This window comes from Manis pentadactyla, chromosome 2 (genome assembly GCF_030020395.1).
Source record: "Manis pentadactyla isolate mManPen7 chromosome 2, mManPen7.hap1, whole genome shotgun sequence".
NCBI classification, from domain to species: domain Eukaryota; kingdom Metazoa; phylum Chordata; class Mammalia; order Pholidota; family Manidae; genus Manis; species Manis pentadactyla.
In genome coordinates, this window is record NC_080020.1 from 101,109,974 (window position 1) to 101,129,308 (window position 19,335).

General features: G+C 39.6%; 1 protein-coding gene across 10 annotated transcripts in view; it reads left to right on the plus strand.

Annotated features, from left to right (window-relative positions):
• Positions 1-3,146: 3,146 nt before the first annotated feature.
• ARL15 (ADP ribosylation factor like GTPase 15) overlaps positions 3,147-19,335 on the plus strand; it is a 435,728-nt gene continuing 419,539 nt past the window's right edge. For 6 of the 10 annotated variants that reach the window (XR_008995006.1, XR_008995007.1, XR_008995004.1 and 3 more), the window contains exon 1: positions 3,220-3,401. Coding sequence is in view for 6 of the 10 variants with exons in the window: in XM_057495243.1 (XP_057351226.1) it covers positions 3,354-3,401 (48 nt within the window). In the remaining 4 variants the exon portion in view is untranslated. Of the gene's footprint in view, positions 3,402-19,335 lie in introns of all 10 variants that reach the window. The other 4 variants (XM_057495239.1, XM_036900376.2, XM_036900372.2 and 1 more) reach the window with 4 other exon arrangements.

Here is a 19,335-nt window from a genome sequence, read left to right on the forward strand (position 1 = left end):
CAAATATATTCTCCCATACTGTAGGGATCCTTTTTGTTCTATTGATGGTGTCTTTTGCTGTACAGAAGCTTTTCAGCTTAATATAGTCCCATTTACTCATTTTTGCTATTGTTTTCCTTGCCCGGGGAGATATGTTCAAGAAGAGGTCACTCATGTTTATGTCTAAGAGGTTTTTGCCTATGTTTTCTTCCAAGAGTTTAATGGTTTCATGACTTACATTCAGGTCTTTGATCCATTTTGAGTTTACTTTTGTATATGGGGTTAGACAATGGTCCAGTTTCATTCTCCTACATGTAGCTGTCCAGTTTTGCCAGCACCACCTGTTGAAGAGACTGTCATTTCGCCATTGTATGTCCATGGCTCCTTTATCAAATATTAATTGACCATATATGTCTGGGTTAATGTCTGGATTCTCTAGTCTTTTCCATTGGTCTGTGGCTCTGCTCTTGTGCCAGTACCAAATTGTCTTGATTACTATGGCTTTATAGTAGAGCTTGAAGTTGGGGAGTGAGATCCCCCCAAATACGCATTTTTGTTTTTGTTTTCTACAAATGACACTTAAACCAAAATTTTTCCTTTAAATCTCCTTGTTTTTGACAAGCAACAGTGATGGCCTCTTTCCTCCAAACCTGTGTAGTAATGCAATTGCCTCATGAGTTTATACATACTCTCTTATCCGAAGAGAGGGTCATTCTTTTTATTGAGAACAAAAGCAGGCTACATGAATAATATCATATCTTATTCAAGACTGCAGTCTGTTACTTGGCATATGGTGGGGTAGGATGAATGAATGCATTCTCTGTATTCTTTTTAAAACGATGAATTGGGGTGATTAATGCTATTGTTACCAATTATCAGTTAAAACTGCAGCTTAATGTTAGGGGGTAGTTTATTTTCTGTTCATACACACATAAGTTGGCCTTTTTCCTTTGCCCAAGGTGGACACTAACATCCTAGATTAACACCTAGTTGGAAAATGTGCTCCATACGGAGTTCGGAAGCTTCAGGTTTTGGTTTTTTTTTTTAAGGATTTTTTCCCCCCAAAGGCAGCATGATTCTTTTAATACATCAAATAAGGTTTTCCTTGGTGTCTATCATAGTGAATGTGCCTATGGTGTGGAATAGGGTGAATAATATGGAGTAGCCTTTGGAACTTTAACTTGAAGAAATTCTTCTTCCTGCTTTGAGCCCAGTTACTCATTCCAAGAGGTAGCATGAACCAAGTTTCACCTAATGACCTTCCATTCAGGATTCTTTTCCTCCAAGGTTAGCTTTTAAAGGAAAGGCAGAAGCCAACTGCTCCTGGGAAGTCATCTTCCCCTGCTTAGAAACTCACAGGCCTCTCAAGAGTCTGACCTGGCAGTAGTCAAGACTCAGTTATCACGAAGACCATGGACGAAAGGCATCTCTTTGCTAACTCAAGCCCTCCATCTTATTTTCAGTATGCTCATTCATGGAGAGAAGGCAGAAAAAAAACCCCCAAACAGTGAGTTGTCTATTTTTGCTAGTGAATTTGAGAGGCCTTCAACTTCTGCAATTAATTTCAACCAATTGTGCTGTAAGGTTATGGAAGTTCATCACCTCCAGAATCCAGGTCAGAATCTACGTGTGCTTGCCTTAACAGAATGTCAAAAACAGTGAAAACTGGATCTAATGGCTTAATGTTGTTGAGTCTAGTTAGCTCCTACATAGGCAAAAAAGTCATTGAAATTACTTCACAAGTATATTTACACACAACCTTGTCCGTAAATTGGATCAACAAAGACAAGCTCTGTACTGTACGTTGTCTTTTATTTTAGTTCCTTCAAAAAAACCCTCTAGCCATGGGAACTGTCATTTTTTCAGCTAAGGAAACAGGTTTAGAATGAAGATAGGACACCTCAAATCCTGTGGTTCACCAATCTGGAGTTCCTAAGGGGCAGCATTCCCTTCTGAGTTGTCTGCATATTGAAGGTGAATTCCTCTGTTATCTGGTAGAACGGTTTTGGCAGCCCCAGGTAAACTTATTGTATGGAAGTCACTTCTGAGGATACAAGAAAAGGAGTCAAGTTAGGGGGAAAATAAAAATATGTATAAGACATTTATACAATCAGTTGCTTCAGAAAGACTTCAGTTGAAATTTCACCCTTGAATTTATGAAGTCCTAATAATTAAACCAGGGCAGTCCCCTCATTCTCAAACTGGGGAGCGGGGGAAGTGGCACTGAAGTCACATGAGCCTAAATGGTGTCTCAGGCATTGTGTGGTTCAGAGCCTGAAATCTTCAAAACAACAAAACCCCCCAAACTGAATGTCCTTATCCAGTTTATCTCATTCAGGCGATAGGGAAACCCCAGTATCAATTTCCGAGTAGTCTTTACAAGGAAATGCACAAATCTCAAGGGCATTTACTTACACTTACCTCTTGCAATGACACTGGGTCACAAGCTGCTTCTGTAGCTCATTTTCTTCGGGTGTGATGGATTTGCGCACAGTGTGCTTGGACCCAAAACATGCAAAGCGCTAAACAGTTGCTGCTTCCCAAGAGTGTTTGGGGTCTACAACAGACTATACCGAATGCTTGAACTTTTTCTTTTCGTTTGACGTGATGGAGAGCAAATTCTCCGGGGACAATCTAGCGTTCCTAAGAAGGCGCCTCCTGGGTTCCTCTGGCCATGTCCGGGGTTCCGTACCCCAGCGGACACTAAGCTGGATTGTCCAGCTTCGCAGCTTCACCCACTGGAGGTGGGGAGGCACCGCCCCCGAGTCACAGGCCGGCCAGCTCAGAGAGCTAGCTTACACACTTTCAGCGTCCCCGCGGTGCCGCCCCGAGGCCGCAGAGCCTTCACGAAATCTCTCCGGAGAGAGGCAGTGAGTGGCGGCGGCTACCACGCCTCGCATTTCACTGTTAGCATCCTACTGAGAGGTGGGAGGGCACACCAAAGCTCTGTCACTGTCACTAGAGTGTAGTTCTGCTTTCCTTTACCCAACTGGGAGGGCGCAGAAGCCCAACAGAGCTCGCGCGGCGGCAGCACCAGTCGATTTTCCGCCGAGTCCGGCTCGCTCTTCCGCCTGCCCCGCCCCCGGCCCGCCCCTCCGCCCTGCCCACAGGAACCCGCCGCCGCGCCGCTCCCGCGCTTCTCTCCAGCCGTCCGCGGGGGCCTACCTTTTATAGGCGCCGCCGCCAATGAGCGCCCTCCTTTCCTTCTGCCCGCCCGCCCGGCCAATCGCCGCGCCCCTTGTGTAATCTTCGGCTCCTCGGCTGCTCTCGGCTATTTTCGTTGTTGCTGGATATTTCAGGGGCTGCTCGCTTGCAGCCAGAGACGCTGCTTTTTTTCCGGGTTCGGAGCTGTTCCGGATGCTTTAGGCTGCCGGATGTCTGATCTCCGGATAACTGAGGCGTTTCTGTACATGGATTATCTGGTAGGTGCAGGGCAGGGGTGGCGTGTCGCCTGTCGGACACCGACGTGCCCAGTGTCCCTCCGCCTGGAGGTTCAGCCTTGCTTTCTTTCTTTGGGATGGGATGCCTTTGGGGCTCTTTCCCCCGCAGCGCGCTCTAGAGCTGTGCCGGGACTCGGAGGGGCGGGCGGCGGGGCCGCAGCGCTCGCGGCTGGTAGAACTGACAGGTAAAGGTGCGGCCCGTGCCAGCCTCGCTGCGGGGCGAGGGGCTCGCTGGGCTGCCGGAGAAACGGGGCCGCTCGGCGGGGCGTCCCCTGCCCACCGTCGGTTGCTTTGCTTCCCTCTGAGCTCCCCGCAAAGGACTTTACTTTACGGGGAAGTCAGAGTTTCCCGTTTTCTCTTTAGCAGAACTCCAGGTACTATTAAAGAGCTATAACCAGAATGGCTCACTAAGTGCCCGGCAGCCCTGGTCATTTGGTTGTTATTAGATCTCTAAAGCTCTGACCTCGGTCGCGGTGAGGGTTTAAAAGCACATTACCATAAACTAGTCAGGACTACACTACACTGCAGTCTGACCAGAACTGGACTGGGTAGGGGCCGGCATTGCCCTGCCGTGCCTGTCGCGGGTGCACGCTGCTTTTGCCCTGTGCACGGACTGGATCCCAGCTATGCTTTTAGGCCAGGCTTGAAGTTCAGATGGGAAAAGTGTCAGCATAATGCTGGGACTGCACGTTATTTTAAAAATAGACGAGTGTTTTTTGTTTAATTATGCAAGTATCGTGTATTGTTCCAGGAATTATATTTCCCCAGAGCTGCAGGTTGGTATTCACGGGGGATCTCACTGATAATCAGCTGCATTCGACCTTATACAATGACCAGGTTTACCTTGTTAGCTGGAACCGCTATTGCAGTGCCGAGTTGAAGTATGTGGTTAAAAGCATTGACCCTCCTGTCATCGTGTTGGACACATGCAGTTGACTCGACTGTAATTGGCCTGGCAAAGATTTGCCCGTGCCTTCTAGGAATTAAGCTTAATGCTGTACTAAGATTGTCAATCCTTTCATGATCAAGAAACTCTGGACAAACACTGGTTTTGTAATGTTATATTGTATTTGAGCTTATTCTAGTTTATGTGAAGGAAATGTTCTCCCTAAAGCTTCATTTTTTGATGATCTTGTGGGGAAGGGTGGTGAATGGAGTTAATGCATGACCTTGTGAATGGAGCAGAGTAAAATAGGAGTTCAGATTCTGTTCATTTGTTGATGTCAGTAACTTCCTCTGTCTTGGTGATAAAGAGACATTACGTTATCCACACTGGAGCCAGCTAAGGGGGTTATCTGATTATAAGCATTCTTTAAAATGCAATTGTCATGTGGATTAAGAGAGTTGTCAAATGCTTTTAAAATATTTCCTAAATTAAATAACTGATTATTTTGTAGTTGTTCTTATATAATACAGGACTGTGGTTTTGTCTTGCAGTCTGCCCAAGTTAAAGCCAAAGTTTGTTGAGGATAATTGCTTAATAAAAAAGGGTGACGTTACCTATACTATTGAAAGGCAATTTTGTATACTTAAAATAGTTCTTATAAAGAAAGTTAAGTGGTTCTGATTATTTTATTATTTATTTACTTCATGAGTTTTGAATGTGCAAACTGCATCACAAAGCTGTTTTTCAGGTCCTAAACCCAACAAAAAGCATTTAGTGAAAGAAAAATTAAACTCTGGTTGATTATTTAGGTTAATTTCTAGATGGAGAGTCTCAGGATGGCTGGGTGAATGTTGGTGAAGTTCTAGGTTACTTTAAGAGCAGATTAATATGTTAATTTACTAACAGTTGTGTCAAAATTAATGAGCTCCAAATTTGACAGGATTTTTTTTTACCTGCCACAACCCTCCCCCATACACACATCCTTGCATTAGTATACAAATGTTTTGTAACTTTACACTTTTTTAAAAAATTCACAAGTGTCATAAAAATCATTAGCTAATTAGTAGAGATGAGAAAAAAATCTTGAAGTAAGTTACTCTTTATGGTATCGGCCACTATCTCCTGTGAAAAGATTTAAGCAAATACTTAAAGTCCATTTTTTCACTGAAACTGGACTGGAAAAAGAACAAACCTTCCTGAGGTGGTCTGTCCTGTTTACTTCTTGTTTATCAGCTCAGAAGATGATGTGCCTCGCATCCTATCTTTCTTCTTTCATCATTGCCTTTCAGATTGACTTGTTTGCTTATACGTAATCTTTATATAGTGTTTATTAAAAACCAGTTTCTGAAAAATGAAAATCAATTTTGGCGACTGTGTCTGGGATCTTATTTTTAAAATAAATCAATTCCTGAGTTCGTTCTCTTAGCTTCTGGAGAAAAAATTTTCCTTTCATTCCGAGTCTGACTCTTCAGATTTTGCTGAGCTTGTGCACTTCACAGGAACCATGGTGTGTGCCTTTTCTTTTTTTAATCGGTGTTTGACTTTCTTGCTGTTGCTGTTGGAAGCTGGAAGAGGGAGCTGTGTGTATTGTCCATTGTTCTTGGGACTGGATGTCATCACTTAACCTTTTTTATTTGGAGGAGAGTGGAAAGGAAGAGAAATGAGAGAAAGGTGAAGTGCTATTTTTAACAGCTTTTAATAGCATTGTTGATATTAAAACAGATGATGAAGCTCTGACTTTAGAGGCTGCTGCCCATTTCTGAGCTGAAAAGAAATGCTATATCAATTAGGGGTGCCAGGTAAGGCAATGGATAGGGACAGTGCCTTAATACTTAAGACAGGGTTTTCATTGATTTCAGGTTAGGGAAATAGGGTAAGTTACTAATCCTAAATAATATGTACCACCCAGTGCTCGATATTTGTTGAATTGAATGAATATGAGACAAAAGGGACAGTCCGATTTACCTGCCAGTTCTAGACTGAGACAAGATAAAATCTGTTTGGATTAGGTGTTTTGTTCTGGGGAATGCAGAAATGTATCCTTTACTCTTAACTTTAAGATTATCAAGATATAATTTATTTTACCCTGCTCGCAGTTTAAATAGAAAAATCTCAGTTTTCCAGTTGAAAAGGGAATTGGCTTTGGAGGCCACACACCTTTTTCCCATTTTTGTAGGGGCTTCAAGGGCCCTGTTCACACCTGTGAAATGTGACTAAAGATTTTGCTGCTGTTCCTACAGGCAGTACCAGCATCTTTCTATTTCTGCTGACAGGTACAACTACTAAGACCATGGGCAGAACTTTTTGAATAAGATAGGAAAAAATAGTAAAGTTACAATGAAAGAGAAAAAAATGTCTACCAGGTTTTCCTGGGAGATTGGACAAGATCAACTTCTAGATTCATTTCAGTTACACTTTTTTCTGTCCTGACTCATGTTGATTGGTATGAATTTCACTGTTTTCTCCTTCTGCCATCAAAACAGCAACAGTAAAATTTATTATGTTTGTGTAATGCCCATGATGATTAAATGAGTCAGTGGAGGGGAAGTGATTTATAAACAGCACATGCTTTTCAGATGTAGAATGTATTGTGATTATGTTGATGATGTTTGTTATTCTGTTAGCTCCTGTGGAAGGTATCAGACTGCTACTGCTCAGTGGTAAATAGTGGACTACCTTTTAAACTAGTCTCAGTATCTGGAAAGATTTGGAGTGGTGATCAGCAAGCAGGAAGTCACAAAACTCTTGAGGATTGTTTTATGCCTACAAAAATAAAACCACATTCTGATATTATCATTAATCCATTCAACAAACATTTATGGAACCCCTGCTTTGTACATGGCCCTGAGAGTCAAAGGGGATGAGCCCCCAGCTGCGATCCCCTTGGCTGCAGGATTGGCAGGCTTGTGGCTCTAGGGGAGCCTGTGGCAGGACAGGATGGATAAGGCACAGAGAGGAGAGGCAACTTCTCAAGTGTTCCTTGGTTTTCTGGTAGGTTTCTCTCTTATTTTATATCTGTTTGTTTCTTTTACTATGAACTAAAGTGCTTTAGACCTGAAAATGTGAAAAACAAAACTGCTTGATTAGGCTTGGGTGCTAATTGTTAGTGATCATTGCACTTGTATATTGCATTTGGAATTTAGTAAGGCCAGGGTTCTAGATTTCTCCCTTGAATGGATTGGTGAACCTGGCTTAGTTTCTTGGTCACAGGCTGTAGTTGTAGCTGTCATTATGTGTCAGTGGAGAGGATCAGTTGAGAGACAGCAGATGGATCAGCACAAATACATCATTATTTTGCAGGTCATAAACCAACTAACCAACCAACCATGAACAGAAACTCAGGGTACGCTACAATGGACAGTGCCTGTAGGTACTATTGAATGGGCTCATTTAGAATGTCAGAGAGTGAAGGCACATTTGTGATTTATGCCATGTTCAGTTATCCTGTAAGTGTGATGTTTTAAACCCTGAATGGCTATGAACATTGTAAATTTTATGCTCTATGATCAAACTGGTTATAAAGTAGCAGTATAGGCCAAACATTTTTTAGTCTAAACTGCAACTGCATTAATCCCATAAATATTCCTTTATTGATAAATCGTAAGATAAAAATAATGCAAACATAATAAACAGATCTATCACCTATGGAATTCTCATAGCAAAAAAGTTTTGAGAGTATCCATACTATTACGCGGGAATTTTGGTGTAAAGGAGTTAGCTTGGTTCTCCAGCTTCCACGGCTTGAGTCTTGCACTGTGAGTCCTGGGAGAGGACACACAGGGGACATGATTCATGTGCTCTGGGAGCTTTCTGCATTCTGAAGGATGCCTAAGCCATGTACTTACTAGCATGCTGGGGCATGAGAAGAGTTAAGCATAGGAGTTGTGAGGGTAAACTTAGTTAATATTTATTGAGCACTTACTGTGTGCTATACAACATTGTAAGTGCTTTCCAGGCATAATGGCATTAAACTGAGGCTCGAAGAGATTAACTTCCCCAAGCTCAGACAGCTAGCAAGTAGTAGAGTTGGGATCCTGGCCGGAAAGCCCTCCCTCTTCACTGCCTTCTTTCTAACTTGGTGTTAAAGCTGTTGGAACACATTGAAGTTTTTACAATGTATTTCATGTAAATACTGTGTATTAATACTGTTGATTAAGCCAAGGGTAAGGAAACCAGGGGCTTGAGCAGGCTGACTGATGTTTCTGTGTCCCCAAGGACTTGGTGCTGCTAACTGACTGTTAAGGAGAAGACTGGATAGAGAAACTGTGTTGTCCTGAGCCTCCTGCCCCACAGTGTCCTGACTCTGATCCCAGAGGTGACCTTCGGCATCTAATATTTCATCAAGTGATCACAAATGGGTTTCCAGGCAACTCTGTTCCTCAGTCCCCTAGTGTCCCTTCAGGGGCCCTTTCTGATATGCCATAAGCCCCATTTTTCTTTTGAAAAGGTCACTGAGACTCAGGATCTGTTTTATTTGAGGTCCTCTATATGCTCCTTTACCAAGTCCCACCTGGTAAGTGAGGCTGTCCCCAGCAGACACTGGCCCCAAGTAGCCTTTGCTTATGGATTTCAGTGAGGCAAACTCCCCTAATGACATTAACTACACAGGGTTTGTTTCTTTGTAGAAAGAAGGAAAGGTTTTTAGGGAAGGTCTAGTAATGGCATTGTAGGTAACAAGAACACAGTGGTTTCTGCTGATACTTCTCAGAAATTGAATTAATGATGGGCTTTTATTTCATCTTTTAAAAATGTTTTTATTTATTTAATTTTTTAATTAAGGTATCATTGATATACACTCTTATGAAGGTTCCACAAGAAAAATAATGTGGTTACTACATTCACCCATATTATCGAGTACCCCCCCTACCCCATTGCAGTCACTGCCCATCAGTGTAGTAAGATGTGATGAGCTTTTATTTTGTAGCCTGAACGTCCCTTTAGTTAGGTTGTAGCTCTCCTTGGCATCTCCCCAGATGATCTCGTGTTTGGATGAGTCTAAAGCCAGTTCTTGTTGACACTCATTTCTGAGTGTCTGCAAAGTGGTTGAGCACATTTACTTCTAGTAGGACTGGCTTCCCAGGCATGTGGCCAAGGCTGCCTGTCTCAGAAGTACCCCACACTTGGTTTAATGCTTTTCAGTCACTATCTTGAACTTCTTCATTTTCGGTGCTTTCCAGACGTCTTCATTTTGCACTAGACACCACAAATTATGTAGCCAGTTCTGATCTCTAGTGCTAAATACATGGGGATAGCTCCTGAATAGCCATCATCTGAGTCTGACCTGCATCAGTGAAGGTGCTCTGAGCCTGACCACTGTTTTCTCTAGATTCGGGTCTGGTGCTTGCTAAGTAGGGGACTGTACCAAGTACAATGTGAAGTGTTTTACTTGTATCACTTAATTTCTCCTTCCAACAGTCCCCTTAACCAGATACTACTACTTACAAAAGACTGACTGATTTAAAAGGGAGTGAGCCTAAGGCTTAGGGAGCTGGAATATCATATTGGCCAGGATCACAACCAGTGCAGTGTCAGGGTGAGGGTATGAACCCCACTGGGCAGATTCTAGGCCCATGCTTGTAAGCGTTATTCAGTACTGCCAGCGTACTTGTAGTTAATAGTTGTTGAGAGGATGGGTGAGAGGGGCCACGTGAATCAGACCCAATGCTGGAAATTGAGGGGTAACTTGATTGCTGCTGCCACCTGGGAGAAGCACTCCCAGGACCTCCAAGACAGCTCAGCTCCTGCTGGGGAAACGGGGGATTTGTACTGTAGGGTGAGGGTTTGCTCATTCATTTTGCTTTAATTTGTCTACCCACTCTCTCCTTTACTCTTTTTGCATAACAAATGTTGGTGTTCTGTTTTTTAGCTCATAGTCAAACATACCTACTTGATTTTGAGAGTAACTATTTGAAAACTTGGATTTGCAAGACAATCTAATTTCTCTGGTTCTTTTATACCTACATTTTTTGGGGAACAGTTATGACCCCTGGATTGCTTCCCTCAGTGTTGAGGACTTATTGAGTAATTGTGTCCATGTCTCCACAAGAGGGATTCCTGTGGGTTCTTTTTTCAGCAGGATAGCTGCTGCTTCTCTGGCTTCTCTCCCTTGGGGAAGCAGATGACAGTGAGGAGTCATCCCAGGACCATTGATTGAAGCACAGAAGGATTGCACCTGTCCCTGATGAGTCTCCACATGGACTCAGGAGCTCAGGTGAAATACCATTCTAAGTTTTATATTTAGTAAATACAAGTATTCAGGAAAGTACAGAAAATAATAAAATACTTCTATGTACCTACCTCACTGATTGAACAGTTGTTGACATTTTGCTATTTTAACTTAAACTCTGGTGCTCTTTTAAAAAAAAGTTTAAGGCTACCGCTAAAGCCTGCTCTTCCCCCATGCCTGCTTCCTCCAGCTGCCTCAGTGGGACAACTGTCCTGCAGTTAGTGGGCATCATTTTCGTGTATGTTTTTGCAGTTTTATTATCTTTGCATGCATGCATAAACAATACAGTATTACTTCTGTGTGTAACAATTTTACAAAACTTGTAACATACCACCCTTATCTTTTGAAATTTGTTTTGTCTAATGTTTAGATGATTAAATGTTGCCATATATCAGGTATTTGTTGTGTATTTCTGAATTAGATACTGCCATTTCTGGTTTTATATGTAGAGATCTTGGGATTTTGTGAGAAGCACACAGAAGAGAGTAAGTGTTGGTTTTCAGGCATAGTTTTATGTGAATGCCTGCATACTTTGATATTATACAATGAATTATATAAATTACTTAATGAAATTTGATTGCATTTTACTCTTATGATTCATCAGTTTCTTTTACAGTTTAGATCAATTATTTTATAATCATTAACACACATACATATATATCCATATGTATTCTTGTCTGTGTAGGGACTGAGATTATTTAGGTCACTTGTTTATTATTAAGGTAAAGTCTTAGTGAGGAAATTTGGAAGGCTCAACAAAGCACAGTGAAGAAAAAAATACATAATCCAACAACCCACAAAGAACCAGTTAACATTTTCCAACCCTGCATCATAATGAAGGTGTAATTTTATATATAACCTGTTTTTTACACTTACAAATGTTTAGATTCTAACAATCTCTCTTGTGTAACATTTTCTGCATATACCAATAAACCTTAATTTTCTTTACTAATTATCTTTTCATTGACTATTTTATGTTCCCATTCTGACTGTTATAAATGTTACCATGGACATTCCATATAAGCTCTTGGATATTTCATGATATTGTATATAAGGAACAGTAGTTCTGTGGTACTTTAATGAGTCTTATTACAAAAAGGGGTTCCAGTGCCAAGTAAATTTGGGAACTGGGTCAAACAGTTAAATTTCTATATTGTACAGTCTTTAGTATGCAAATTTATGTGGCAAATCTCTAAAAGGGAGATTATTACATGTAGTGTTCCTAATCCTTTAGAGTATATTTGCCCAATGGTCAAGTTCTAGAAGTAGAATTGAGGGTCAAAGTTACCCGCATTTTAAAGTTCTTGATATTGATTAAGTAAGTTAATATTTGTAATGCACTTAGAGCAGTGCCTGGATATAATCAACCAATGTTTGTTAAGTTAAAGTTATGTAATAGTGAAATTGGTGGTAATGATGATGATTAATATTTATAGAGAATTTATTGTCCTAGATTCTTCAAAAAGTGCTTAATATGCATTCACCATTTGGTTAGTTCTTCCAACAATCCTCTGAGAGGTGTAGGGGCTATTATTTCCTGTTTTATGGTTGAGGGAACTGAGAGTCAGGAGGAATTGAGTAATCACAACTACCTCAGTTGTTATGAAGGTTGGTGAGAGTTCCACAATCTTAATTGGTATATATTTTTATTATTGCGATAGAGAAGAAAGAACTTTGTCTGAAGTCCTGTATTTGATTACCAGATATTGTACCTGTTACCTGTGAGATATAAGGTGTTTCCCAAATATCAGTCCATAGCCAAATGGAAAAATCAGAGTGCTGCAAAGTAATTGTAAATTTAATTTACAAACTTAAAATTTAAGATTATCTTTCCAACTTTTTGTAGATATTAGTATATACTCTCCCTTCTGAAATGATAGTGAATGATAGTAGCTCACGCTTCTGCTGATTATCTGACAGAATAAAAAGATGACAATCCGGTACCAGTCCTCAAGTTTGTATGTACATATGAGTGTATGTATATATTTAAAATGTACTGATTTTTGAAACCCAAATACTGGGAACCTGGTCTGAGGCAAATCACTCTGAACCAAAGTTCTCTCATTTGCAAAATTCACATAGTAATGGAGCCTCTGATAAGCACTCTTCTAAACATAATAAACTGCATAGTGTTTTTTTTTTTAATCACATTTCTTTGCTGATTGGTATGAGAGTACAAATGACTCAATATAATGGCATCAATAGAAGGGGGTGCAGGTATAGATAAAGTGACTCTATGTGCTTGATTTTTTTTTTTCCTCTTCCACTTTTTTTTAGGGACACCTTGGGGATTTTTTCTCTCCAAAAGTGGCACTATACAATTTTAAGTAATTTAACTAAACCTTATATAGGAATGCTTTTTTCTTGTACATATTAAGAGTTGGACATCAAGAAGTTGTCCTTGACCTTGGACCTGTTCTGCAACTTACTCATATTGTGACTTTTAGTCCCAAAAATTATGTTAAAGTGAATTTTTACTATCACTGAATATTTATTCTCTCCTTTCTTCCTGCTCTGATTGAGAGATTTTTTAAGATAGTCAGTTGTGACTAGTAAATTAGATCTGAGTTAAACAAACAAACAAAAAAAACAAGGCTTCTTTTGAAAGTTGAATGAGGTAATGTATATACTATACTACATGAACATAAGGTAGTATATGAACTCATATGTGCCTATCATTTTTTTCTAATTAAATTAAAAAATTTAATTGGAATATGGTTGATAAACAATATTGTTTTTGATGTGCAACATAGTGGCTCAATAATTACATATATTACTAAATGCTTGCCACAGTAAGTGTAGTTACCCCCATTACCATACCAAGATATTAAAATCTTATTGGTGATATTCTTTCTAATTAAAGTTTTTATTCACCCAAATGAATTGTTTTTCAAAAAAATTGATCTATAACTTACATAAAGTGTGCAAGTCTTAAAGGTTCCACTAGATGACTTTATATGTACATGTATCTTGTAACCACCCTCAGATGAAGGTGTAAAACATTTCTAATACTCCAGAAGGCTCTCTAGTGTCACTTCTGATTTTGCCTGATTAATTTAAACTTCATATAAATGCAATCACCAGTATTCTTTTGTGTGTGACTTTTCTTTCCCTCAGTATGCCTGTGTAATTTGTGTATGTTGCATGAATCAGTAGTTCTTTTTTGTTGTGATGTAATATTGTATGAATATGCCATCACTAATCTATCCATTTTATTATTGGTGAGCATTGAGATTGCTTCCAGTTTGAGGATAAGGAATAAGGCTGCTACAGACATTCTTGTAAATGTTTTTGGTAGAAATAAAACATGAATTTCTGCTGGGTGGAGTGAAATTTCAGGTTGATTGGGCATATGTATGTTCAGGTTTATTTAATACCACTGAACATTTTTTTCAAAGTGGCTGTACTAATTAGACTCCCACTAAGAATGTAAGAGGGTTCTGTTTATTCCATATCCTCACCAATACTTTTTATGTTGTTAGTCCTTTTCATTTATCCATTCTGACAGGTGTGTACTCCAGAGAAATTTAAAGTTGCCCAGAGCTACTTCCATATGTCTAGGCATGAGAACAATATAATCAAAGGGGATTTAGAAGGCAATTTTTTATTAATTTGTAGAAATTAGTTGGCCATATTCTGAAATTCCTACGTTATTTGTGATTCATATGAAAATTCTGACATACCAGTCCAACAAGAAGATATAACCATTATAAATATCTATGCTCCCAACACAGGAGCACCCACATATGTGAAACAAATACTAACAGAATTAAAAGGGGAAATAGAATGCACTGCATTCATTCCAGGAGACTTCAACACTCCACTAACTCTGAAGGACAGATCAACCAGACAGAAAATAAGTAAGAAGACAAAGGCATTGAACAACACATTAGAACAGATGGACCTAACAGACATCTACAGAACTCTACACCCAAAAGCAATAGAATACACATTCTTCTCAAGTGCACATGGAACATTTTCAAGAATAGATCATATACTAGGCCACAAAAAGAGCCTCAGTAAATTAAAAAATATTGAAATTGTACCAACCAGTTTCTCAGATCACAAAGCTATGAAATTAGAAATAAATTATGCAAAGAAAATGAAAAATCACACAAACACATGAAGGCTTCACAACATGCTCCTAAATAACCAATGGATCAATGACCAAATAAAAACAGAGATCAAGCAATATATGGAGACAAATGACAACAATAATTCAACACCGCAAAATCTGTGGGATGCAGCCAAGCCTGTGCTAAGAGGAAAGTATATTGCAATACAGGCCTACCTCAAGAAAGAAGAACAATCCCATATAAGCAGTCTAAACTCACAATTAATGAAACTAGAAAAAGAACAACAAATGAGGCACAAAGTCAGTAGAAGGAGGGACATAATAAAGATTAGAGCAGAAATAAATAAAATCGAGAAGAATAAAACAATAGAAAGAATCAATCAAAGCAAGAGCTGGTTCTTTGAGAAAATAAACAAAATAGATAAACCCCTAGCCAGACTGATCAAGAAAAAAGAGAGTCTACACACATAAACAAAATCAGAAATGAGAAAGGAAAAATCACTACAGACACCACAGAAAGACAAAGAATTATTAGAGAATACTATGAAGAATTATATGCTAACAAACTGGATAACCTAGAAGAAATGGACAATTTTCTAGAAAAATACAACCTTCCAAGGCTGACCAAGGAAGAAACAGAAAATCTGAACAGACCAATTACCAGCAACGAAATTGAACTGGTAATCAAAAACCTACCTAAGAACAAAACTCCTGGACCAGACAGCTTCACCACTGAATTTTATCAAACATTTAGTGAAGACCTAATACCCATTCTCCTTATAGTTTTCCAAAAAATAGAAGATGAGGGAATACTTCCAAACTCATTCTATGAGGCCAGCATCACCCTAATACCCAAACCAGGCAAAGACGCCACAAAAAAAGAAAATTACAGACCAATATCCCTGATGAACATAGATGCAAAAATACTCAACAAAACATTAGCAAACCGAATACAAAAATACATCAAAAAGATCATCCATCATGATCAAGTTGGATTTATGCCAGGGATGCAAGGATGGTACAACATTCGAAAATCCATCAACATCATCCACCACATCAACAAAAAGAAGGACAAAAACCACATAATCATCTCCATAGATGCTGAAAAAGCATTTGACAAAATTCAATATCCATTCATGATAAAAACTCTCAACAAAATGGGTATAGAGGACAAGTACCTCAATAGAATAAAGGCCATATATGACAAACCCACAGCCAACATTATACTTAACAGCGAGAAGCTGAAAGCTTTTCCTTTAAGATCAGGAACAAGACAAGGATGCCCAACATAGTACTGGAGGTCCTAGCCATGGCAATCAGACAACACAAAGAAATAAAAGGCATCCAGATTGGCAAGGAAGAAGTTGAACTGTCCCTGTTTGCAGATGACATTATATTGTACATAAAAAACCCTAAAGAATCCACTCCAAAACTACTAGATCTAATATCTGAGTTCAGCAAAGTTGCAGGATACAAAATTAATACCCAGAAATCTGTGGCATTCCTATACACTAACAATGAAGTAGCAGAGAAAGAAATCAGAAAAACAATTCCATTCACAGTTGCATCAAAAAGAATAAAATATCTAGGAGTAAACCTAACCAAGGAAGTGAAAGACTTAAACTCTGAAAACTACAAGACACTCATGAGAGAAATTAAAGAAGATACCAATAAATGGAAACAAATCCCATGCTCATGGATAGGAAGAATTAATATTGCCAAAATGGCTATCCTGCCTAAGGCAATCTATAGATTCAATGCAATTCCTATCAAAATACCAACAGCATTCTTCAACGAACTAGAGAAAATCATCCTAAAATTCATATGGAACCACAAAAGACGTCAAATAGCAAAAGCAATCCTGAGAAGGAAGAATAAGGCAGGGGGAATTATGCTCCCCAACTTCAAGCTCTACTACAAAGCCACAGTAATCAAGACAATTCAGTACTGGCACAAGAACAGACCCATAGACCAATGGAACAGACTAGAGAGCCCTGATATAAACCCAACCGTATATGGTCAATTAATATGTGATAAAGGAGCCATGGACATACAATGGGGAAATGACAGCCTCTTCAACAGATGGTGTTGGCAAAACTGGACAGCTACATGCAAGAGAATGAAACTGGATTATTGTTTAACCCCATACACAAAAGTAAACTTGAAATGGATTAAAGACTTGACAGTAAGTCATGCAACCATAAAACTCTTAGAAGACAACATAGGCAAAGATCTCCTGAATATAAGCATGAGCAACTTCTTCCTGTACCCACCTCCTCGAGAAAGGGAAACAATAGCAAAAATGAACTCATGGGACTACATCAAACTAAAAAGTTTTTGTATGGCAAAGGACATCATCAATAAAACAAAAAGGCATCCTACAGTATGGGAGAATATATTTGTAAATAACATATCTGACAAGGGGTTAACATCCAAAATATATAAAGAACTCACACATCTCAACACCCAAAAAGCAAATAACCCAATTAACAAATGGGCAGAGGATATGAAGAGACAGTTCTCCAAAGAAGAAATTCAGAGGGCCAACAGACACATGAAAAGATGCTCCACATCGCTAATCATCAGGGAAATGCAAATTAAAACCACAATGAGATATCACCTAACACTAGTAAGGATGGCCAGCATTGAAAAGACTAAGAACAACAAATGTTGGCAAGGATGTGGAGAAAGGGGAACCCTCCTACTGCTGGTGGGAATGTAAGCTAGTTCAACCATTGTGGAAAGCAATATGGAGGTTCCTCAAAAAACTAAAAATAGAAATACCATTTGACCCCGGAATCCCACTTCTTGGAATATACCCAAAGAATACAACCTCTCAGATTCAAAAATACATATGCACCCCTATGTTCATTGCAGCACCTTTTACAATAGCCAAGATATGGAAGTGACCTAAGTGTCCATCTGTAGATGAATGGGTAAAGAAGATGTGGTACATATATATAATGGAATACTATTCAGCCATAAGAAAGAAACAAATCCTACCATTTGCAACAGCATGGATGGAGCTGGAGGACATTATGCTCAGTGAAATAAGCCAGGCAGAGAAAGACAAAAGCCAAATGATTTCCCTCATTTGTGGAGTATAACATCAAAGCAAAACTGAAGGAACAAAATAGCAGCAGACCCAGAGACTCCAAGAATGAACTAGTAGTTACCAAAGGGGAGGGGTGTGGGAGGGTGGGTGGGGACAGAGGGATAAGGGGATTGAGGGGTATTATGTTTAGTACACATGGTGTGGGGGATCACGGGGGGAACAGTGTATCACAGAGAAGGGACATGGTGGATCTCTGGCAACTTGCTATACTGATGGACAGTGACTGCATTGGGGTATGGGTGGAGACTTGATAATATGGGTAAATGTAGTAACCACATTGTTTTTTTCATGTGAAACCTTCATAAGAGTATATATCAATCATAATTTAATAAAAAATTTAAAAAAAAAATAAATAAATAAGTAAAAGAAAAAAAAGAAAATTCTGACATGCTGAACAGGTACTGTGGGAGTCAACAGACCTGATTGTATTTCTGACTTTTCCACCGACTAAGTATGGAGCTTTGGGCAAACTGGTCAGTGACTGACTTCAGTTTCTTCATCTATAAAAGGATGGGTGGAATTAGATAATCTCAAATTTTTCTTTTATTTAAAAATTTTTCTCATTTTATATATTTTCTGGAATAGTTTCCTTTCTTTATAATTCTGTTACTTAAGTGAGCTTAAGTTGCCTTTGTATAATTTACTTATCATTCATTCACTTCGTTCTAATTTTTTATAGAGCCTTTTAGGCCGTGGGGCTGTCCTAGGCACTAGGGATATAAAGTGAGTAAGACATCAGCCTGCTCTCAAGGAACTTAGACTCTTGTAGAGATGAAAAATAATTACATTTTGGAGTAGTATATTCAACTTAGAAAGAAAGGTTACTGAGGGAGTATGTGGAAGGGAACCTTACCCTAGACTCGGGCTAAGGAGGTCTTCAGAGGAATCATTTTTAATCTGCAACCTTGAAGCTGAGTTGAGTTGGTCCAGTGACAGGCAGGACCAGAGCTGGGCCGAAGGAACAGCTTGTGCAGATACTTGGAAATGAGTAACCCGTCAGTTCAAGGAACTCCATGGGCCCAGTGTGGCTCGAGCAGAATCAGGAGCAGTAGCTACACACAAAGCTGCAGGCCCAGCCAGGGTCACATTGTGGGACCTTCAGTGTTTGCCTAGAGTGACCTGGGCAAAACGGGCTGTAGTGTGGAGAAGGACTGGAGAGGAAGACCAGAATGGAGTAAGAAGATCACTTAGGAAGATGCTGTCCAGATTCAGGAATGAAATGATGGTATGTAGGGACAGGCAGGATGTAGAAAAGTAGGTGGATTTAAGCAACATGAGAATGCCAGAATTTTGTAAATGAATGTTGAAGATGAGAACATAGAAGATTTTAGGGATAATGCTCAGGGTTTTGGTTTAAGCAATTTTCTAGTTATCTATTACTGATTAATAAACCACTTTAAGACAGTGGCTTAGCAATAATTTACTCATGAATCTGGAGATACATTGGGTTCACCTAGGCTGTTCTTGCTCAGGATCTCTTATGAAGTTACAAAGGGATGTGGCTGGATTCATTTCAAGGCTTCTTCCTACACTTACCTGGCGTCTGGGCTGGGAGCAGGCAAATAGCTGGGAGTGGGAGGAGGCTGGAAAAGTGTGGGCTCCTGGGCATCTCCT